The sequence below is a fragment of the Eubalaena glacialis genome, chromosome 3 (assembly GCF_028564815.1).
Source record: "Eubalaena glacialis isolate mEubGla1 chromosome 3, mEubGla1.1.hap2.+ XY, whole genome shotgun sequence".
In the NCBI taxonomy this organism is placed as follows: domain Eukaryota; kingdom Metazoa; phylum Chordata; class Mammalia; order Artiodactyla; family Balaenidae; genus Eubalaena; species Eubalaena glacialis.
In genome coordinates, this window is record NC_083718.1 from 176,890,630 (window position 1) to 176,914,287 (window position 23,658).

General features: G+C 48.6%; 1 protein-coding gene across 4 annotated transcripts in view; it reads left to right on the plus strand.

Annotated features, from left to right (window-relative positions):
* The first annotated feature begins 4,251 nt into the window (after positions 1-4,251).
* Positions 4,252-23,658, plus strand: part of ASAP3 (ArfGAP with SH3 domain, ankyrin repeat and PH domain 3) — a 46,965-nt gene continuing 27,558 nt past the window's right edge. For 3 of the 4 annotated variants that reach the window (XM_061184756.1, XM_061184757.1, XM_061184758.1), the window contains exon 1: positions 4,515-4,794. In XM_061184756.1, coding sequence (XP_061040739.1) covers positions 4,666-4,794 — 129 coding nt within the window. In that variant the 5' untranslated portion in view covers positions 4,515-4,665. Of the gene's footprint in view, positions 4,267-4,514; positions 4,795-23,658 lie in introns of those variants that run through there. The other variant, XM_061184755.1, reaches the window with a different exon arrangement.

The following is a 23,658-nucleotide window of genomic DNA, read 5'->3' on the forward strand; positions in this document are numbered from 1 at the left end:
ATTACCCCAAACCTGGAAATTTAGGGAAAATTTCACTGTAATTGAATTGTTCACATAATATTTAAATAAAAGCAAAATGTTATTTTACTGAAAAGAAAAATATCAGAAGAAAGGAATTCGATACTGTAAATATAGTGGCGACTTTTCAAGGACTTCTGAAAGGGGAGCAGAGAAATGGGGCAGTAGCTGGAGGGAGGAGTTAGAATTCAAGAGGAATTGTTTTAATTATGGGAGACATTACAGCATGTGTCCACACTGATGGGAACGGACTTTTCTGTACTGTCTTTTTCTTTGCTCATTCTGTCCCAACTCCCTCAGATCCTTCAGGGCTCAGCTCAGGTGCCGTTCTTCTCTGAAGCTGCCCCATCTTCCCTGAGCCAGACAGGGAAAGGACTCTTTTCCCCTCCCCACCCCTAATTCCCGTAGCACCTTGTTAAGGGCATTTATAATTTGCATTGTATGATTATTTGGGTACAAGTTTCCTGAGAACTGCTCCATATCTTGCACACCTTTGTATCCAAAGCCTCCCCACTTGTCATTTTTCCACTCAGGAATACACCTAGAACTGCTTGATAAATGTTTATTGAGTGAACAAGTGAATTCCAGGGAGCTGGATTTGCACTGGCTGGTCCAGGGACCTAGAAACAGCAATTTTATAAGTAGTGTGTCTCAAATTCTTTCCTTGAAATAGCCTTCGTAAAGTGAATGTTTATGTAGGATGGTCTGGGGAAATAACTAGAAGCAACTGAAATTTCCTTGAAGGCACATGTTTTCTCTGAAAATTCCTAAAAATTTTGCAACCTACCCTGATATAGCTCTGGGTTTATCTTATTTCCAAATAATGCTGTAATTTACTTACCATTTATTATTCAGTTTCTCCCAGAAGTCTTGAAGTAAAAATTATGCTTCAGAAAGTGGCCCACCCTCAGCAGTATGTGTCTCTTGGTTTGAGTATCTGATAGAGGATTTGACATTGAAGAAGTTGCTTTACAAAATAGTAATAATTTGTTAGCCTGCAAGATATTACGATAGTATTCTGCCTCTGGTTGGTGCCATGTTTTAATTATAGGAGAGAATATATGGAACATGTATATCTGCTTATAAGAGGCAATATTTTCTACTTAGGTAGCATAGTTTGGTGATTAATAATAAAACAAAAGCTTTGGAGTCATGCAGACTTTGGTTGAAATCTTGGTTATATTTTCATTCTGACTTTATACAAATTAACCCCTCTAAGCCTTGGTTTTCCCACCTATAACACAGAGATGGGAAGAATAATGTTCCCCGACTCCTTGGGTTGTTGTGGATATTGAGTGAGCTATTGCTTGCATAGCCCTTGGCACTGTGACTAGTACATAGTAAGTGCTCAATAAATAAATAAGTGGGCCAGAGACCCAGACCAGCAAACAGGTGATTACAGTTCTCAGTGAGAAGTGCTGGGGCAGGGGATACCGGGTCCTGTGGGAGTTCCAAGAAGGACATTGGGGAAGGCTTCCTGGAGGAATTGACATCCAATTTGAGCAGTTGAAAGGAGGTCGGGGAGTGCTATGGGCAGAAGGAAGAATAATGAGGGAGCTTGGCTCATGGCAGGAAAGGAGGGGTGAGAGGTAAGGAAGAAAATGAAAACGGCAGCAGCAAAAGATCATGCAGGACCAGGTAGCCATGAAAAAAGTTTGTCTTTCATCCAGAGAGCAATGGGGGCCATTGAAGAGTTCTAACCAGGCGAGCAACAGATCAGATATGCAAGACTGGGCACAGAGAGACTGGTGAGGAGGTCAGAGGTAGTGTGGCCTGGACTGGGGTTGGCCAGGAGCTGGAGAAGGTGGCTATATTTGTGAGACATTCAGGAGGTAGTGATAATGATTGAGTGTAGGTTGGTGGAAGGAGATGGGGAGGATGATCCTCAGGGAGTGCACAGTGGTGCCTTCCACCAAGACAGGGACAGAGAAGGAGCTGGGACCAGAAGTGAGGTACAAGATGCCCAGTTCGGTTTTGGCCATATAGACTGTCTGTGAGATAGTCACATGAAACCATCCTATAAATGGTTGGATACATAGATCTTAAGCCTTGCAAAATGTGGTAGGCTCAGTAATGGCCCGCAAAGATACCCAGGTCCTAATCCCTGGAATCTGTAAATGTTATCTTATATGGCAAAAGGAATTTTGCGGATGTGATTAATTTAAGGTTCCTGAGATGGGGAGATTATCCTGGATCATCTGAGTGGGCCAAAAATGTAACCATAAATGTGCTTATAATATGGAGATCAAGGGAGATTTGACCACAGAAAGGTAGGTAATATGACACAGAAGCAAGATGCCCTTTGAGATGGAGGAACTTGGCCACAGGCCAAAGAATGCAAGGAATGCAGTTCTAGAAGCTGGAAAAGGTGAGGAAACAGATGCTCCCCTAGAGCATTTGGAGGGAGTGTGGCCCTGCTGATACCTTGACTTCAGTCCAGTGAAACTCACTTCAGACTTCTAACCTCCAGGATTGTAAGAGAATAAATATGTGTTGTTTTAAGCCACCAAGTTTGCCTTGTTACAGAGGAGTCGAATACAGGAGACATCAACATCAATGGTGTAAAGAGAACTGGTGGAGTTGGATGAAGGTGTTCAGGAAGCCTGAGTAGAGTGAGAAGAGCAGAGGGTCCAGCATTTAAGATACATGCAGAGGAAGTGTACCTCAGAAAGGGCCCTAAGAAGGAGCAGTCAGAGAGGAGGAGGACCACTGAGGAAAATGGTCCTTTTTCAAAAAATGAAATTACTGTTTGCAGTAGTTCGGGCTGAAAACAGGCTAGAGTGGGTTGAAGGGTGACTGAGGGGTGAACCAGAGTTGTATTTCACAGTCTATTGGTCCTGTCTCCTCCACCAGATTGTACACATTTTTTCCAACTTTCAATTCTATTCCACAAATAGTATAAATTCATTACCAAAACGTTAGGATAGACAGATTAGCTAAAAGAAGAAATTACTCATAACATCCTCAGCTGGTAATATTTTAGTGTATATCTTTTCAGGTTTTTTTTTTTTCCCACTTAAACTACATAATCCTCTCAGTCACTTAGTGGGGTGAAATACCATTAGGCCATTTCAAGAGGTGGAAAATTCAGGCTTAGAGAAGCAAGCAATTTACTCAGCTGTACACAGCTGGTCAACAGCAGCACCAGGTTGGGGACTTAGACCTATCTGACTCCAAAGCCAATGTTCTTCACCGCAGTGCTTCCCTGATATTTTCCAGAGGACTTCGGGCTCCAGAACTAAATCTAAGTGGATTTTTATCCTGAACAGCATCCCTCATCCACCCAAATATATAGGTGGTTCCCAAGAGGCAGAGGATAGTGGGTGGGGAGGAGTGGCAATCTTTAGCCTGGTGGGGTTGGTGAGCCAGGTTGAGGAGTGAAAGGCAGGAGACTGAGCCCAGGAAGAATGAAGGTGTGGGTGAGAAGGCCGGATAAGAGGGAGCCAGTTCCTGAGCGCCTATTGAGTACACGCACGTGTAAGGTTCCCTCCTCGTAACATCACAACCAAGTGGGCATTAGACTTCCCATTCTGCAGAGAAGAAAACTGAGGTTCCAAGAAGGGATATAATTTTCCCCAAATCACACAGCTATCCGAGGCGCCGAGCCACAAAGACCCTGGAGGCGGGGCACACTATTTAGGGGAGGAGCGAAGGGGCCGTTGGGCGGCCCTGGCTGCACGCTGAGCAGAGGCCGAGAGCGGGGTATGCGGAGCAAGGGAGGGGTGGGGCGACTCGGGGCGGAGCGGGGCACCGAGATCCTCCCCCCCGCACCCCGGGCTTGGGAGAGAGACGAGGGGCTGGGTGAGGGCGAAGCTGACGGGGTGAGGTCATGAGGACTGAGAACTAATGGGTAGGAGAGGAAGACGCAAGGCGCATTAAGGAGGGATGCGGTGATAGGGCACCGAGGCTTTGGGAGGCAGGGAGACTTCGGAGGCCCGGGAGCGGGACAAAGGGGCGGAGCCGTGGACGCGCCGAGAGGGAGGTAGCTTTAAGAAAGGGAGGCCAAAGGACCCTGCAGAGAGGCATGGGCCGGGACCGCGGAGCCGGGTGAGGGGCCGAGGGCGGGGAAGTGAGCCAGGGGCGGAGCTCTCTGGGGATGGGAGGCCAGAAGGCTGGGTCGATGGGCCGGGGGCGGGACAGTGAGCCAGGGGCGGAGCTCTCAGGGGCTGGGAGGCCAGGTGGCTGGGTCGATGGGCCGGGGGCGGGGCAGTGAGCCAGGGGCGGAGCTCTCAGGGGCTGGGATGCCAGGTGGCTGGGTCGATGGGCCGAGGGCGGGGCAGTGAGCCAGGGGCGGAGCTCTCTGGGGATGGGAGGCCAGAGGGCTGGGCCGAGGAGCCGGGCGAGGGGCCAGGGGCGGGACTCTCAGGGCTGGGAGGCCCGCGAGGGCGGGGGACGGGCGGTCCAGGCTAAGGTGGGGAGCGAGGCTGGAAGGCCGTGGGCGGGGCCGAGAAGCGGGCGGAGTGGGAACGGTCTGGGCTCCCAGGACTAGAGGGGACGCGGCTGTGCGGGGCAAAAGCAGTCGGGGGCGGGGCGGCGCGGAGGCCAGGACGGCGCCCGTGGCGGGCTGGGAGGCCGGCCCAGAGCACTGCGGCGAGCGCCCCCCGGGCCCCACTCCGGCAGCCCCGGCGACCCCACCACGCGCCCGCCATGCCCGAGCAGCTCAGCGTCGCCGAGTTCCTGGCCGTCACTGCAGAGGACCTCAGCTCCCCGGCCGGGGCTGCCGCCTTCGCCGCCAAGATGCCCCGGTGCCGCGGGGCAGCACTGGCGCGGGAGGAGGTGAGAGGGCCGAGGCGGGAGGGGTCTGGGGTCTCGGCAGGGCTTCGCCTTGACCTTCACAGGCGTGACCGGAGCTGCGATGGCCCTCCTTACCGCGCCCCAGAAACCTTCCCCCTCCCTAGAGCTGTGAGAACAGAGTGCATCTCAAACATCTGCGTCCTCACCGTCGAGTGTTTGGGGGAGGGCCCGAGGGACCATTTGGGGGGTCCTCGAGGTCACCTCGACGACAGACTTCACAGGTCGAGGGACATACCCCCAGTGCTCTTCGTGACCTGCTGCGCCGTCGCTTGTGGGTTTGCTCAGCGCCTCACTGCATCTGTTTGGGTTTTCATCTTTGGAGCCCCACAAGTTCGCCCCCCAAGTCACTCCCCTTCTGGGAAGCAGACCTTCCAGCCTCAGTCCTGAACTTAACTTCTCCCTGGGAGCAGTGAGGCGCCCTCCCCCAGACTGCTGGTTCTGAGATTTGGCCGGTGTTTGTGGAATGAATGCGAATGAGAAGGCGTCAGGAGCCGGGGTTCACCTTGGCCAGGCTGTTCACAAGTTTACAGTCTCCTCTCCCCTCCCCTCTCCTCTTTGTCTTTCCAGAAATGCATCCCAGGCCTTTTCTTTGGCCCTTGCAGGCTGCCCCACCCCGTTCCCCTGCTCATTGGAGTTAGTTCCTTTTCTCCAGACCCGCTGCAGTTTCCCCGGCCTCCTCTGCAGGAATATTCTAGGGCAGACACCCTGAGGCTTTGGGCCAAAGGAGAATAATGTGTTTTTGCAGCTCCCTTTCAGAAGATGCCCTGAATTGGGGTGGCATTTTGGACCTCAACAGCAGCTCTCACCTTCCATCCTTCACCATAAGAATATTGAGCACCTACTGTGTGGTAGATACAAAGATTTATAGTTCATAATACCCTGGGCCAATGTCTTGGGATATCTCTTCTTCTCCTCCTCTCCCCAGCAGTCTGAACCCCCATCCCACAGTCTGTGTGTATCACTTGGTAAGGGTGATAGAGGACTGTGGAAAGATCACCCACTTTGGGGAAGGCAGACCTGTGTTCAAATTTTGGCTCTGCAGTTTGCCAGCCGTGTGAGCTTGGGCACGTGACCTGATCTGTTTGCGCCCTGCTTTTGGCATCTATAAAATGGGGATAATAATGTTTACCTCACAGGACTATGGTATTACATGAGGCCATGTATGTAAGGCATGCATTTTGATTAGTGGAATGATTATGGGGTTAATTGACAGACCTCTTTAGACAGGGACTGAGTCTCTTTTGTCCTCATTTCTCTCACAGAGCCTAGCCTAGTGCTTTGCATATAGTGGGGGTACAGGTTTTAATTAAAATAAGAAGCTTTGGCTTCCTTCCTTGGGCAGAACCAGTAGCTTAGAGTCCACCGCCTATGAATGTAGATTGTATTTTACTGGAGGCTCACAGGGAAACTGCCTCAGAGCCTCATCCTGAGGAGAGAGAGCTTCCTGAGGTTTGTCTTCATTTTGTGACCTAGAAGAGGTCAGTACGATCAGCATCCTTAGGGCTTTCACAGTTCACACACTTCTCTGGGTTGTTCATTAAAGTGTTAGAGCAGGATCAGGAGAAAGGGCTGTACTATGAACCCTTCTCCAGGGACAGAAATGCCCATTTATGCCCGTGCATCTGGCCTTGCCTGGCTTCGTGTGTGTAAGCACTTGTGTGTGCCTGGGGGAGAGAGCCCTTAGGATGGATGTGGAGGCCACAGCAGACTCCCGTCAGGGCTCAACTTTACCCCAGGTTAAGCCAGACAAAACCCAGTCTCCTTTGCCTTTGGGACTTTAGTTTGGTGCGTGCAAAGGTTCATTTTTGCAATAGAAAGGTTTCTGACACCCAAATACAGTTTTTCTCTTCAGCATTTCAGTGCCTCAAAAGTTAGAATCTGACCTTTGGATTGGACTTTCCTGAGGTTTCCTGTTTGGCTTTGCATTTGTGTTTATATTTACATGTAGTTTGATGCTGTCATTACCCCGATCTCAGTTCTGGGCATGACTAACCCCCAGGCTTGAAGCTCCATTTGGCAGAATCAAAATTTGACTGATTCTCAAAGCAAGTGTTCCAGTCCCAGCTGGTTTCCTGGGAGTAACTAGGGACTCTGTCCTGGGACTTGCAGTCTTTTTTTTGCAGTCCTGCTAGGAAGGACCCTGGGCAGGTTACAGGAAGCTAGAATGTCAGTGCTGAGGGACCCTTTAAGATAGAGATCACCTAGGAACTCTCTCATTTAAGATGGGGAAACTGATGTCCAGAGAGTGCTACAGACTTATCTAAACTCCCACAGCTGGGTAGTGGAAGAACTGGCATTTCTACCCAAATGTTCTAACCCCTGGTCCTATTCTCTTTCCTTCTAAAGTCCCTATGTAATTTCTCTGAACCTTAGTTATTTCACCCTTAAAATTTCACCCTATTTCACCTTCCTTGCTTACCTCTCTGGGTTGTTAAATGTTTTTTGTTTTTAATTAAAAGCTGCTCAAGTGTGAGGGAGTATTAAGACAGATGATCATTCTGTCAACCGTCGTCTTCCTGTCCTGGGCCCTTTACATCCATCATCTAATTGATATTCACAATAACACAGGTGAAAATGGGCCCAGGGAAGTTAAGGCAGTTGCCTTGTGCCACATAGTGGCTTTGTCTGACTTTAAGGCCTGTGCTATGTCAGTTCTCCATGGCATTTCTCTGCTAGGCACCAAGAACATAAAGATGCTGCTTAGCTTTGCTGGCTGGCTGGGGAGAAGTAGCCTGTCTTAGCGAGGTAAGTGGAACCCCAGGAGTCTGTCCAGAGTACACAGAGAAGGTATGGTTAGTGCCATAAGAGGCCAGTGGAGCGAGGGAGAGAGAGAGCAGTGAGGACTGGTGCAGTCAGGGAGAGCTTCCTGGAGGAGGTGACACTTCCAGATGGTTCTTGAAGGATGGAAGAACTCCATTAAGTGGAGACGACAAGTGAGTGAATTTGAAGACAGATGGGAAGAAAGCATATTCAGGAACCAAGTAAGCCACTGTGACAGTGCTGAGAATTCATGCTATATCATGTGTCTCAAACTACTAGTGAACTTAAATCTCCCAGTGGGTCTTGGATGAAGCAGTCCACCACAAACAGGGGATCTTCAAAGGCTTGTGTTTTATATATATTTTTTGAGATTTAATGAAGTTTTTTTTTTTTTTTTAATTTATTTATTTATTTATTTATTTTTGGCTGTGTTGGGTCTTCGTTTCTGTGCGAGGGCTTTCTTTAGTTGTGGCGAGCGGGGGCCACTCTTCATCGCGGTGCGCGGGCCTCTCACCGTCGCGGCCTCTCTTGTTGCGGAGCACAGGCTCCAGACGCGCAAGGCTCAGTAGTTGTGGCTCACGGGCCCAGTTGCTCCGCGGCATGTGGGATCTTCCCAGACCAGGGCTCGAACCCGTGTCCCCTGCATTGGCAGGCAGATTCTCAACCACTGCGCCACCAGGGAAGCCCTAATGAAGTTTTAATTGAACAAAAGACGTACTAATTTTTAATTAAAAATTTAAAATATATAACAAAAAAGACTAAAGTCACCTCTGACCATGTTTCACAATTCCTGTACTCTCCCCAGAGGTAACTGCTATGGAAATGTGCATGCTTCCCAATATCTGTCCTCAGAGAAAATGTATTATCAATAAAGGGGTGGTGGTTAAGAGGAATGTTTGCCTAAGTCGGTATCATGTCTTATAATGCATAGTTTTAAGTTTCATTGGAGTCAAATTTATCTTTTCCTTTGTGACTTTAGTGTTTTTGAATCTTATTTTAGAAAGGATTTCATTCTTAATTCTTAATATTCTTGTGAATTTTCCATTCTGCTTCATCACGTGTCGATGTTTGTTTTACCAAAATAATAACATTTTTATTTTGCAAAAAATAATAAAAATTATGTAGTCTTAGAGATTTTTTTGTCTGCAAGAAACAGAAACCCTCTAAAGCTTATGTTGAAGGGAAATTTGTTTTAAGGATCTAGAGGTGCCTCATGGGACTGAAGAACAGTAAGTCAAAGTAGACCTCACCCCGGCCTCACCAGGGCCTCATTTGAATCTGGGAAGTCATCAGGAACAAAGGCAGCTGCTTCCTCATTCCCGCTGTCTCTTGCCTCTTGTTTCTTTCTGCACAGCTAAACGGTGCTTTTGCTCACTTGTCATCACACAGGCCCCAAAGGGCATCACACAGTCTTCTGGGGAAGTCAGGCATCTTCAGCCCCCACATTCACGTGACCTCACTGGTCCAGCATCTAAAGGCAACCAAGCCAGTCTTGCGTCCAAGTTCCTGGCAGAGAGGTTGATGGCCCAGCCTAGCTTCTGGATTGGTTCCAGAAGCTGGGTCCCCACCCCTGGTTTCATCAGCAGAGGTCATGGAGGGATTGACTCAGGCAGGGAAACATGGCCACAGAGACCTACATTGTGGAAGGGGACACTTCTCGGAGAAGAGGAGCAGGGCCTGGAAAGTCCCCACCCGCACCCCCATGTGTCCATGGCCATTTCTCTTCATTTGGCACAATCTAGGCTCCAGGGAGAGGCACTGTGTTCATCCTGTTTTGTGCCTCTGGTTATCCAGGTGTAAAGGAACCCCAGTTTGGAATGCTCAGGTGTAGTGGAATTAAAAAGATGGATTGGAGAGCTCAGGGGGTACAGCATGACTTGGAGGGCCTTGACTGTCATTTAGGCATTTGGGCTTTTTGCTGGGCAGTGGAGACCAGTGGAGACCATGTTATCTAAGGAATGGATGAGGCCGGCCCTGCCGAGGGACACAGTGGCCAGCATCATGCATGGGAACTGCTCCATGCCAGGCCCTGTATTAGGCACTGGGTAGACACATTGCTTGTTAAAGAGACGCAGTCCCTGCTCTACTGAGCTTACAGTCTTCTGGGGAAGACAGGCAGTAAACAGGTAAACAAACAAGTCAGTAATTGCGCGTGTAATAAATGTCATGAAGGCTCATTCTCCCTGTCCAGGCCTGCCTTGAGGTTTGGTCCTGGGTCCTCATCTCTTGGCATGCTAGCCTCTCTCCCCAGGCAGTCTCATCCACACCCATGGGTTCAGTCCTTTTCCATCTTCAGGTGACTCACACATTTGTACCTTTAGCCCAGACCCTCATGTCCAACTGCTCACTCAGCTGTTTCATTTGGACATCTCAATGTGTCCAAAGCCACATTCATGACTTCCCCCCCAGGCTGGCCATTCTGGTGTTCCCTTCTCAGAGAGTGGTCCCTCCCTCTCTTCTGGTAAGCAAGCCAGAAGCTCCACATGCTCCCTTCATCACCAAGGGTCATCAGTGTTACCTTCTAAACATCTCTGCCGTCCATCTACTTCTCTACATCGCTACCCTAGTCCCCATCATCACCTCTCCCCTGGAACACTGCACTGGCCTCCTAACTTGTCTTTCCACATTTACTCTATAGCTCAGTTCTCCCTAATAGCACCGTGTGTCTCTCTCCTTTGCGGCACACATCCTAGATAAATTTTACATTTATTTGCATAATTACTTTATTAAAATCTGATTTCTCACTAGATTTTGACTTCCATGAGAAAATAACCTATCTCACCATTTTATCCCTAGTATTTACCACAGCACCATAGTAGGAGCTCGGAAAATATCGATGGGAGTAACAAATAAAGAAAAGAAGAAACCTGAGAAGGAGCATTAATAGAGAATAATGGTGTGAGGGTGCTCCAGTTGGAGGGAACATCTTAGGCAAAGGCCCTGAGTCAGTAAAGAACCTAAAGTATTTGTGACACTGAAAGGAGGCCAGAGGAGCAGAAACATAGCGATGGCAAATGGAAGAGTGACAACAGATGAGTTTGGGAAGGTAGGCTGGAGCCAGATCATATTCAAGTTTGTAGGCCCTGGTGGCAAGTTTGGATTTTATTTATTTTGCAGGCAAGCAACATGATCCAATTTATATTTTAGGACAGTCATATAAGCTGTTGTGTGGAGATGAGATTGGAGGGGGCAGGAGAAGACCCAAGGAGGCTGTTGGCAGTTGTCCATGGAAGAGACGATGGTGCTGTGGATAGGGCCATGGTTGGTGGAGAAGTGGACAGATTCTAGAAGTATTTTATAAGTAGTAGCATCAAGATTTGTTGATGGAGTGCATGTGGGGAGTGGTCAAGAATGGTTCCCAAATTCCTAATGGAAGAATGCCATTGCCCCTTCCTAGGAAGGGGAAATCTGGGAGAGGAACAGGTTTGGAGGAGAGTCAAGAATTCTGTTTTTACATCTTACAGGTCTTTGAGACATACAAGCGGAGAAGTCAAGAAGACATTTAGATGTATGAGTTTGGAGGTCAAAGGAGTGGGTGGGCTGGAGATACACATTTGAGAGTTGTCAGCATTGAGATAGTGGGTTTCAAACTTGGATCTGTGTAAGAATCACCTGGCATCATTCCCAGAGAGTCCAATTCAGTAGCTGTTTCTTACTTAGGCTTCTTATTGCAAGTAACAGAAACCAACCTGAGCCGATTTAGACAGAATAGATGTTCACTGAAAGGGAATATTCAGTAGTTCACAGGATTTCTGGGAAGCTAGAGAACTGGGGCGAGGCAGCAGGGGGGATCTCAGCCAAAATCACTCCACTGATCCAGTCTGGCGAGGACACTACTGCCTCGCACTAAATGCCACAGCATATACCACCACTGTCCCCTGGGGACTGGGCACCTTCACTGCTGTTGCCATCAGTATAAGAATGATCTTCCACTCCCTCTGCTCCTGATTCAAAGTCTGTAGTGAGTGCCTCTGATTGGCCAAGGCTAGCTCATACTTACCTGTACCCTAGCTGCAAAGGAGTCTGGAAAAGCATGAATTTGGTCTCGTCAGCTTTTGTAGGAGGCAAGCTCTGCTGAGACTTGTGCAGCAAGTAGTTTCCCAGGTGTAGGAGAGAGGTTCAGATACCAGTCTGGCAAAAATGACAAGTGTCCGGGACTTCCATGGTGGCACAGTGGTTAAGAACCTGCCTGTCAATGCAGGGGACACGGTTTCAAGCCCCGGTCCGGGAAGATCCCACATGCTGCGGAGCAACTAAGCCCGTGCGCCACAACTACTGAGTCTGTGCTCTAGAGCCTGCAAGCCATAACTACTGAGCCAGCATGCCACAACTACTGAAGCCCGCACGCCTAGAGGCCGTGCTCCGCAACAAGAAAAGCCACTGCAATGAGAAGCCCACGCACCGCCACGAAGAGTAGCCCCTACTCACCGCAACTAGAGAAAAGCCCACGCTCAACAACGAAGACCCAATGCAGCCAAAGATAAATAATTTATAATTAATTATAAATTAATTGTTATTTAATTAATAATAATTTAATTAATTTTAAAAAATGACAAATGTCCTTGGCAGGTTCACCAGCCTGCAGGAGGGTGTCCGGGAATCTGCATCTTAACCAGCACCCCCAAGAGTTGCCCATGCAGGTGGTCCATGAACCACATAACGCGTATAGTGCATTAGCTGGTTTTAAAGAAGTGGGAGTGGATAAAATCACCCAAGGAAAGGAATGAAGAGGACCTGGGCCCAAGCTCTGGGGAGCTCAGGATCGAGAGATTAGGATGGGAAGAGTAGTTAATGAAGGAGACTGAGAAGGAGCTGCCAACGAGGAAGGAAGGAAATCAAGAGAGGACCATGCCTCAGAAGCCAGGGGAGGAATGTTTCGATGAGGGAGCCACGCTCGGCTTTGTCGGATGCTGCCTAGATGTCCAGAGGTCACATAAGAAAATGACAGAGACACGACCCCTGACGTCGGCAACACGGAGGTCATTGATGACCTTGAGAACTGATTTAGGGGGAAAAAAAAACAGATTTAGTGCTATTTTCCCTTCCACGCTGGCCTGGACTGGATTTGAGGAGGAGGCAGATGAGAATTTTTCCTGAGAAGGGAAGTAGAGACATGGGATGGTGGCCAGGGACCTGGGCCAAGAGGGTTTTCCAGGCCAGACTTAGAACCCAGCTCCATCTGAGCCTAGCCTCTTCCCATTCCAGGCTGCCTCTGCACAAGGACACAGGGTTCTCCTGGAGTGTCAGCCTCAAGCCCAGTCTCACAAAGGCTCCTCACCTCCCCAGTGGCCGTCTTTGAGCCCAACTTCCTTGCCTGGTATTCAGCTGTTCTGGCCAGCGAGGTGACACAGGCATATTTGGGGACAGAAACTGGAGCTTTAGGTCAGAGCAGAAGGAAAATGCTTTCCTCAAAAGCAATTTGGTAGTATAGTCCTCAGACATCTTTGCTAGAAAGTCTCTTTGATGGGCCCAGAGTACATGAGGCAGTGAAGCCCACGGAGGCACAATGAGATCCCCAGAGTCTGAGGCAGGGCCCTGGGCCCCCTTTGTCCTGGGAACTTTGTGAGTGGGCATCACTGGGGTCAGAGAGTGGGCCTCACTGTGAAGGGTACAGGAGGCTGAGCCGGGAACAGCTGCTAAAGGTTTTCTAACTGGGCTGGGTTTTGACCTTGACCGAGCTTTTAAGAACTTCAGATGCTGTTGGCTCCATGCAGACCTACAAATCAGAATCTCCCAAGGGTGAGGCCTGGGTGAGGGAACAGTTAGAAGGTTCCTAGGCAACTCTGTTGAGCAGTCAGAGTAAAAACTACTGTGGTGAACTATTGCATGCCCCCTTAAGGTTAGTTATTCATTAAACACTATTTATTGAACACCTGCTGTATACGAAGGCGAGATGGTAGGTTCTGAGGGGATGGAGATGACAAGACAAGGTCCCCATCTGGGAAGAAAGACTCATGCCCTTGAAAAGATGATTGACAGCCCACAGCATAGAGGGGTGTGGCTGAGATCTGTGGAGACTGTCCCGTAAGTGAAGTCAGGCAGACCTGGGTTTGAATTCCTATTGGTTGTGTGACCTCGGGTACATGACTTGAATTTTCTGAACCTTGGTTTCCCCATCTGCAAATCAGGGTGATAATAGCTATCTTATGGGGTTGTTTGAGGGGATTACATATAAAGCATCTAGCATCTACCTGGCGCATAACAGATACTTAATTTTATTTAATTCTCTTTTACTAAAAACACAAATACACCTGCATATAGGATGGTTAAATAGATTAGGAACCACAGAGAAAAGGGGAGGATAATTGCAACAGGGATGAGGTAATTACTGTGAGTACGCACTAAAATTGTGCAGTCCTGGCACCAGAGCAAAAAGAGAAATCTGTGTACCTTGTGGGTGTCCGGGAATGAATAGCTGAGCCTAGGTCTGGATAAAGCAGGTTCTCCCCTCTGCTCTGCCCTTCGCTCTCTCCTCTCTCCCATCCATTCATTTCTTCATCAAACATTCGTTGAGAGCCTACCCCATTCTCAGTCCTGGCTACACGTTACAATCCCCTGGGTTGCTTTTAGGTAGATTTTTAAAAATAGAGATAAAATGCATATTACATAAAATGTACCATTTAAACCATTTTAAAGTGTACAGTTCGGCAGTCTTTATTCACAGTATTGTGCAACCATTACCACTAATTCTAGAACATTTCCATCAGCCCAAAAAGAAATACTGTGCTCATTAGAAGTCACTCCCCACTGTCACTTCCCCAGCCTCTGGCAACTTTCAGTCTCTATGGATTTGCCTATTCTGGACATTTCATGTCAGTGGAATCCTACAATATGTGGACTTTTGTGTCTGGCTTCTTTCAGTTAGCATAATGTTTTCAAGTTTCTTCCATATTGTCTGGATTGCTTTTTTTTTTTTTTTTAATTTATTTATTTATTTATGGCTGTGTTTGGGTCTTCGTTTCTGTGCAAGGGCTTTCTCCAGTTGTGGCAAGCGGGGGCCACTCTTCATCGCAGTGCGCGGGCCTCTCAGTATCGCGGCCTCTCTTGTTGCGGAGCACAGGCTCCAGACGCGCAGGCTCAGTAATTGTGGCTCACGGGCCCAGCTGCTCCGCGGCATGTGGGATCTTCCGGGACCAGGGCTCGAACCCGTGTCCCCTGCATTGGCAGGCGGATTCTTAACCACTGCGCCACCAGGGAAGCCCTGGATTGCTTTTAAAGCAATAAAAATAGGAATAGCAAACACACTAGGCAGTGTTGTAAGCATTTCCCATATACATTTTAACTCATGTAATCCCCACCAAAGGCACAGAGAGATGAAATAACCCAGTAAACAGGATTGCCAAAGAACATACAGGATGTGCATGCAAGGTATGGGACATGCTTATACTAAAAATTATTCACTGATTATCTGAAATTCAAATATAACTGCATGTCCTGTATTTATTTTTGATAAATTGGGCAACTCTGCTAGCAGTAAGTGGCAGAGCCAGGATTTGGACCTGGGCAGTTCAAAGCACACTTGAGTGCCTTACCTCTCACTCCTCTTCTTCCTACTCAGGGACTCTGACTTAACAGGTCTGAAGTGAGGCTCTGGAACCCTTATTTTTTTAAGCACCCCAGCTGATTCCCCTGGCAGCCTGGGGATGTGTCACAGGGCCTGGGAATACAGAGATGTCTGCTGGGCAGGATGGCTATCATGCAGCCCTCCCTGTATACCTGGTACTGGGCTAGGTACTTAAATGCCCGATCACATTCAGTCTCATGAGATAAGTGCTATTATTATCCCATTTGACAGGTGTGAAAATGGAGGCTCAGAAAAACTAAGTCACTTGCCCTAGGTCACACAACTAAGAGTACTGGAACTAGAATTTGGACCTCAGAACAGTGTGATGTCCTGAATTCTTAACCCCTGCTGCCTTTTCTGTGTTCCCACAGGGCCTTGCTAGTATCTATTCATTCATTTACTCACTCATTCATTCCACAAACGTTTACTGCTACTCATGTGCCAGGCCCTGTGCTGGGTGCTGTGGCTATAAAGGCAAATGAGCCAATCCTTGCCCTTTTAGCATTTTCAGCGCCATAGAGATTCAGACGTGGTAAATAAGGGCCACGAATGCTCTGATAGAAGGCTGTAGTGGGCACAGGGTGGCATAAAGTCAGTTTTGTTGTGATGGGGAGGGGGTGCCCTGTAAGCTGAGAAGGGAAAGATGGAGTGTTTACTAGGCAGAATGGGAAAAAGGCTTTCCTGGCAGAGGTCTAGCGGCTGGAAACAGCGTGGCACGTTGAGGAAACTGCAGAGTTGGGGAGGACTGGGGTTTAAGGCAGCGGTCCCCAACCTGTTTGGCACCAGGGACCGGTTTTGTGGAAGATGGTTTTTCCACGGACGGGGGTGGGGGGGGGGGCGGGGGATGGTTCAGGCGGTAATGCGGGTGATGGGGAGCGATGGGGAGCGGGGAGTGGCAGATGAAGCTTCGCTGGCTCTCCCGCCGCTCACCTCCTGCTGTGCGGTACCGGTCTGGGACCCAGGGGATTGGGGACCCCTGGTTTAAGGGATTCATGATGACTGTCGAGTTGGGGCAGGGAGGGATTCATCCAGGCCAACAAGGGAACCCAGAGGATGGGCGGCGTGGGGCCCTCTGCTGCTGTGTCCAGGAGGGCAGGCTGGTTCTCCCCAGGGTGGGGTGGAATTCAGGGCTTGGGGCCAGGAGTCAGATGGGAATCTTCAGCGATCCTCCTGCAGAGTTCTTGGTCTCTTAGCTCATCACCGCCGAGCAGTCTCCCGAGGAAAATCCCAGCCAGGAAACTTGGGGTTTGTGGAGGCCTCAGCACACACAGAGGGTGCGGCTCCCTTCCTGCAACCCCTCTTCCTCCCCGCTTCCCACCATGCTGCAAGGGGCAGCTGCTGAGGCTGAGCTGGCAGGGCTGGCCGGGTTCCCGGGCTGGGGAGACGGCTTCAGGGGCCCAACTGAAGGGGCGCACAGCCCGCCACAGGCTCCAGCAGCGCAGGAAGGAAAACAGCGAGAGACTGAGGGATCCTGAAATAATAAATGTCAGAGCTGGCAGGAGCCTTCCACGTCACCGCCCAACCCCTCGTTCCAGACAGGGAGTCGGCCCAGGGAGGGAAGGAGACTGCTCAAGGTCGCACCAGGGGCCGGGGCAGACCTGGGGCTGGCCCCAGGTCCTGCTCCAGGCCTTAAAGTGTAGCTCCTCCTGACTGTCCCAGCCTGGACTCTTGGGGGCTGGGGCTGGGGGCTTATCCAGATGAAAACCATTTGGAGACTTTTGCTCCTGCTGGTGGCTGAATTTGGGGCAGTCTTGCAGGATATGATTAACCCCGCCTCTGAGTCCCGGAGCTTTGACCTGGAAAGGTCATGTCTGTCAGCTCTAAATTGTATAGGTGGGGAAACGGAGGCACAGACGGAGGAAGGAACTTGCTCAGAGGGATACAGAGGGCCTAATGGCAGAGGCAAGCCTAAAATTCAGTGCCTCCCCTCCCTTCCCCCAAAGTGTTTCTGCATTGCTTCTGAAGATGCCTGACTTCCACCGTTAGAAAAAATATGACCTAACTTAATCTTCACAGTGATCCTTACAGAGATAAGTGGGGCTCAGAGAGGTGTGATAGTGAGAGAAGGCTCTGGAGGCAGAGGGCTCTACACTTCCTAGAGCTACTGACATGCCCCTGAGCCGGTTGCCTCACCTCCCCCAGCCTTGGTTTTCTCATCTGTAAAATGGGGAAGATATTAACTACCTCACAGGAATAAACAAGGTAACAAAAATAAAACGAGCACTTAGCAAGTGGGGTGGCGGTTGGATTCATGTAATCAGATCAGCCTGGGAGCTTGGAATCCGAGTGTCTCCTGTTGGCCATCTGCTTTGAGCTGGGCTGGGCTGTGCTCTCCGTCACACAGTCGAGCCTGGGGTTCAGGGCTGCACCCCCTTTCTCCCACTTGGCCTGGGTCTGCAGATGAGCCCCAGAGTCAGTCTTTCTACCACAAGAATTTTTTTTTGGCCACGCCACGCGGCTGGCAGGATCTTAGCTCCCTGACGAGGGATCAAACTTGTGCCCCCTGCAGCGGAAGCGTGGAGTCCTAACCACTGGACCGCTGGGGAAGTCCCATCTACCATGAGAATTTATTGAATCACTCCTCTCTTGTTCAGAACCCTGCAGGAGCTCCTCATCACCTGTGGGATAAAACCTAGAGGTTTGGGTTAAAAGCATGGATTCTGGAGCCTGACACCCTGGGCTGGAGTCTAGGTTCCACCACTTATCAGCTATGTGAGCTGGACAGATGCCATACCCTGGGCCTCAGGTTCCTCATCTGTAAAACCTCCTGGGGTTGTGGACAGGATTTGGTGAAATAATGCAAAGTCTGTCAGGTGCTTAGAAGAAGCCTGGCATGTGGCAGTGATACAAAAGCATCCCCTCACCTCTCATTAGGAGCATGGACTCCCAGAGGGTCATTCGGGGCCCTGCTTAGCCTGAGGCCTCACTGCTCACCACTTCCTCACCGGCCCTGGTAGGTGCCTGCCCCATAAGCTCCAGGCTGCTCCCCAAATGTGCTGACACTCCTACCCGGGGACTTTACCGAGGCGCCTCTCCCCTCTTAGAGTCACCTTCCCCGTCCTACTTTGCTCCACCAGTGTCTCCTCATTTTTCAAGGCTCTGGTGAAGCATCACTTCATCCCAGGGTGGGGTGGGTGCTCCTGGTCTGTGCCCCCCACAGGCTTCTCTTCTGCTCCAGCCTCACCCAGGCCTCCTCAGCTCTTAGCAAGCACATCCTTGTCTGTGTTCTGTCTTCCCCACTGGGCTGTGAGCACCTTGAGGGCAGGGCCCAGCCTGACCTCCCTCTCTTCCCAGCACCTTCACGGCCAGGCAAGGTACAGCCGGACACTCAGTATGTGTGGACGAGCCCCTACTGTGTGCCAGTGACTCTGTTGGAGACCTTGCCCCAGCCCCTCCCTCTACCCCACTGGGTGGAGAGGGGCAGGCTTGCAGATTTGAGGTTCCAGGGGAGATGCTTGTTCAGGGAGTAGAGCTGAGCTGGGATTGCCTGGAGGAGGGATGCTAGCGAATACTTCCCAGTCCCACCCTTGCCCCTCCTTGCTGGCCACCCACAAAGGGCCCTGTGGGGCTCCCTGCTTTCTTTGGATCTGCTGATTGGGCAGGTGGGTGAGCAAAAGCAAACTCTGAGCATGATGTGAACAGGACAGCTCACGTTTGCAAGGGCTACAAACTTAGCCAGTCCTTATTGATTCGATTCCCAGTGGGAGGTGGCTGGAACGGCACTGACTATCATTCCCATTTTGCAGATGTGGACCCTGGGGCCCAGAGACTGGAGAGATTGCAGACTTGCTCAGAGTCTTGGTATTGGGTCCAGAATAGAACCCCAGTCTCCTCTCTCTACATCCTGTGCTCTTTCTGCTACGTGCCCTCTTTGGAATTAGGCAACAGAACTTGTGCAACTTCCTTTAGCGAGCAGGTCAGCCTTAAGCCCTTCCTGTCTGCCCCTCAAGGACCCTCCCGCATGGCCCTTGCCCTCCTTTGCCTCTCTCTCAGGCCGACTTCTCCAAACCCCACTCTCTCCCATCCCATTCCTCTTATCAAAAGCTGTGCCCAGACAGCTGTCCATTGAAAGGGGCCCGCTCGTATACTAAGGTGTCAAGGGGTTTCAGGTAACAGTGCAGTGGTCCTCAACTTTTCTGAACATAGGAACCTCCTGTCTTCTTTCATTAACTTCACGTTGTAGAAATTTTCAAACACACAAAAATAGACTCACCCAGCTTCAACAACTTATTTCGCCAATTTTATGTTTTCATCTACTAGCCCTCATTTTTTCTTATGGAGAATTTGGTATACTCACAGAAAACAGAACAAAATGATGAACCTCCATTTGCTCATAACCCAGTCCTGCCCCGTGCCCATGCCAACCTGCTTCCCCAACTCTCATCTTGTTTTGAAGCAAATCCCAAACATCATATTGTTTCAGTCTTAAATATTTCAATACATAGCTCTAAACAGTAAGAACTTCTTTTTTTGCTTACATAACTAAAATGGGATGCCATTCTCGTACCCCGAAACATTAATAATAATCCCTAAATCATCAACTATCCAGTTTTCAAATTTCCAGTTGTCTCATAATTATCCTAACTTCTTTTACAGTTTATTTTTTAAAAAGCAGGATTCAAGTAAAGTCCATTTGTTGATGGGTGTTTTCAGGCTCCTAAGATTCCCCCTCCATCATTTTTGGTTTCGTTTTTTGTAGTCCACAGGAAAACAAACCAGTGGCTTATTCTGTGGTGTCGCATCGTCTGACTGTGCTCACTGTTGCGTTCCCCAGGTGTGGCTTAACGAGTTTCTCCATCTTCTGCACTTTCTGTAAATAAATCAGTAGTTAGAAATGAAAAGCCCCAGGGTTTTCTGTGCATTTTTTGTCATTTCATTAAATATTTGAAGTGTAACTCGGTTTGCTCATTAAAATATTGTATTTTATTTTTCACAGTTAACATGTAGTACATATAATTTCATCTTCTCTCGGACATCAAAGATCAAAGGAGCCAGGATTCTGCCACCTCACAGAAGGACCCCCTTTCTTAAAAATTTATCTTATTCAAGTATAGTCGATTTACGGTGTTGTGTCAATTTCTGCTGTATAGCAAAGTGATTCAGTTATACGTATCTATATATATATAGAGAGAGAGAGAGAGTTACACACACATATTCTTTTTCATATTCTTTTCCATTATGGTTTATCAGAAGATATTGAATAGTTCTCTGTGCTATACAGTAGGACATTGTTGTTTATCCATTGTATATATAACTGTTTGCATCTGCTAATCCCAAACTCCCAGGCCATCCCTCCTTCACCTCTCCCCTTGGCAAACACAAGTCTGTTCTCTATGACAGAAGGAACCCTTTTTAATGTCAAGGTTTCACTGACCTTTCCTTTACACTTGTACTTTTAGTATAGATTGATTGATTGATTAAGAAATATGGAAAAGGACAAAAAGCTACCATGAATTCAAAAATACATTTAAAGATTTGTGTCTTATTGATCATAACAGCTGCATTCATATTTGGAATGTGGTCATACTAATTTGTGAGACTTTTTTATTGGTCTGTAGTGCTTACTATATAAGTGTGCCTTCATAGGGCCATGGTAGTAACTCCTTGGACCTCCAGGGCCTGGGGCCCACAGACTGGGAATAAACGAAGGAGTTAGAGTCCAACTGTCCCAGGTCTATCTCGGCCACTTCCTGGCTGTGTGAGCTCAGGCAACTGTCTTTACTTCTCTGAGCCTCACTGACTCATCAGCCAGATGGGAATAAAAGCAATGACTGTCTTATCAGGATGCTATGAGTCTTAAAGGGTGGATGTCAAATTACTTTACAAACTGTAAAGCCCTGTGCAAGTTTTGGATTGTATTCTTTCCTTAGTTTGTTTGCATTTCCTATGAGACCTGGGGCAAGAAACTCATCTGAGCTTTTGTTTTGCAGTCTGTAAAACGAGGAGGTAATGTTAGATTATCTCCAATATTCTGTGATTTAGTCTCTCAAGGGACAACATCATGGTCCAAAACAAAGCTAGAAATTGGTTTTCTTCTCCTGTGCCAACTATACTCTAATTGGTAGAGGCTACCTGAAGAGCTGCCTCAACAGAATGATGGAACAAAACCAGAGTCAGTGGGAAAAATACTGTGACTGATTAATGATGGCTCCATTGGTCATGGGATGCCACAAAAGGGGTGCCTATGCCCCGTATTATAATGGTCCAAAGGAGTGAATGTCTAATGGTGAAATTTAATCTGCAGCTCTCAAGGCCTTAGCTTTAGCAGCTCTGCCCCCTGGGCTGGGTCGCCATGGTTACCACAGCTGGCTCTGAGAAATCACAGGAATGAAGAATGGCTGCTATTGATGAATCCTGACCCAGGAAGGGGGCATGCAGAAGGCCCTTCCAAGCAAGGCAGCTGGGCATGGCCCTAGTGCTGCCATCTATGATCTTTTGCCTTCAGAGAGCGAGAGCACAGTGTGTGTGTGTGTGTGTGTGTGTGTGTGTGTGTGTGTGGAGGGGGTGGGGGGGCCACCAAGGGCAGTATCACCAACTGGAATTCAGACTTTGTCCAGGCCTAGCCAGGCAAGGCTGCCTGAAGGACTCCAGTTGGTTTTCCAAGTTCAGACATGTCCCTGGTACTCTGAGTTTCGCCTGCCTTTGCCCAGTGCCTGCCCAGGCTCTTGCATGGACTCTTAGCTTTGAGAGAAATCTAAATGGCCATCACTACTAATCCAAAATCTGGTGCCTGAATCATGCTCTACCACCTGAAGTCCCTAAATACTTCAAGGTCACTCCCTCCAGGGTCACTGATTCTTGCTTAGGAACTTCTTCCTGTGTTTGAGCTGAAATCTGTTTCTGTGTCTCTAATTCTACCTCTCAGTCCTGGAAATCCTCTTCAGGGCCAACTTCAATAAATCTGTTTTCTCTCTAGTAGGACAGCCCTTGGAGTATTTGCAGTTGGGGCCCTGACACTGCTGTCAACTTCCTTTTCTTTGGACAGGTCTCCCTCTGTCCCTCCCTCCTCCCTTCCTGTGTGAGGGGATGTTGAGGGGATATGGTAGAGATGGTTGAGCTGAAATTTAGGCTCAGAGGCAGATCCAGTCCCAGGGTCAAAGAAGCTGTGTCCCTTAACCTCTGTGGGGCAGCTTGGTGTTATGGAAAGAGCATTGGCCCTGGATTTGACCAGACCGGGGTCTAAATTATGACTCTGCCACTGTTCAGCATTATGTGACCTGGACATACCTGGACATGTTCCTTCCCCTGACAGCTTCATCTATAAAAATGCAGATGGTGATGCCTGTCTCAAACGGTGGCTGGGAGGGTGACAAGTAAGAGTCTGGCCTAGAGCCCTTACTCAGGCACTCAGGACATGTAACATCTTGCACTTTGTGTCTGCCCAGTGACAGAGGTTTCACTGCGGTCCCTCTGTACCTGTGGTTCCCACATCTTGCTGAGCAGGATCATGGGGGTGGGGGGAGGTATCTTTAATTAGCTCAAGGAAAGTTGAGAAATTCCTAAACCAAATTCCGTTTAATTTTGCAATGGATAACATCATTAGCAATCAAATAATAATGTTCTAAGCACTTTACCTATGTGAGTTCATTTAATCTCCCCAACAACCCTATATAGTAGAAACTATTATCATCCTCATTTCGTGAATGGGGAAATTGAGGCACAGAGAGGTCACATAGCAAATACCAAAATGGAGCTAGAATTCAAAACCAGGTAGTTTGGGGCCAGCCTCATACTTTTAGCAATGATGGTTTACTGCGTCTCTGAAAGGTGGAATTAGACCAGTGATCCCCAAACTGGAGCATGCGTCGGAATCACCTGGAGGGCTCGTTGAAACTCAAATCGCTGGGCCCCACCTCCAGATTTTCTGATTCAGCTGAAGAATCTGCATTTCTAACACGTTCCCAGGTGAAGCTGATGCTGCTAACCCTACTTTGAGAATCACTGACTACTGGGGATTAAAAGGACTCCCTGAGTCCAGAGGCTGATTTTTGGGTTTTGTTAACCTATCCAGTCACAGGCATGGGGAATGAGGGCTGATCTCATACAGAGGCAGAAAACAAATCACAGTAAAAATCATACTCATATTTTCCAAATGCCCCAAGCCTTGGCACCATGCTGTTATGTCTGTGATCTCATCTAAGCCTCACAGTAACTCTGTGAGTTAAGTGGAGAATGGATTTTTTTCCCCGTGTGATATTATCTTTCTCCCATTTTAAAGAAGGGGAGGTTTAGAGATCTGGCTGGACTAGTATCACCCAGGTAGACAGTTTTCGGGGGACTGGGGCTAGAATCGTAGCTTGTCCCATCGTGCTATGGTAGCCTCATTACTGGAGTTCTAAAAACCTCTGTGCCTTTCTCCCTTCCCATCCCCAGGCTTTGATCCGAATTTTCTCCTTAAAACGGTATTTCTTTAGCTTAAATTTTTGCCCCATTGTATCATAGAGGGTAGGTGTTATCAGTCATTTATACCCCAGTGTGAATGATTTTCAAATATTTTCTTGAGAAAAGGGTGATTAGAATTC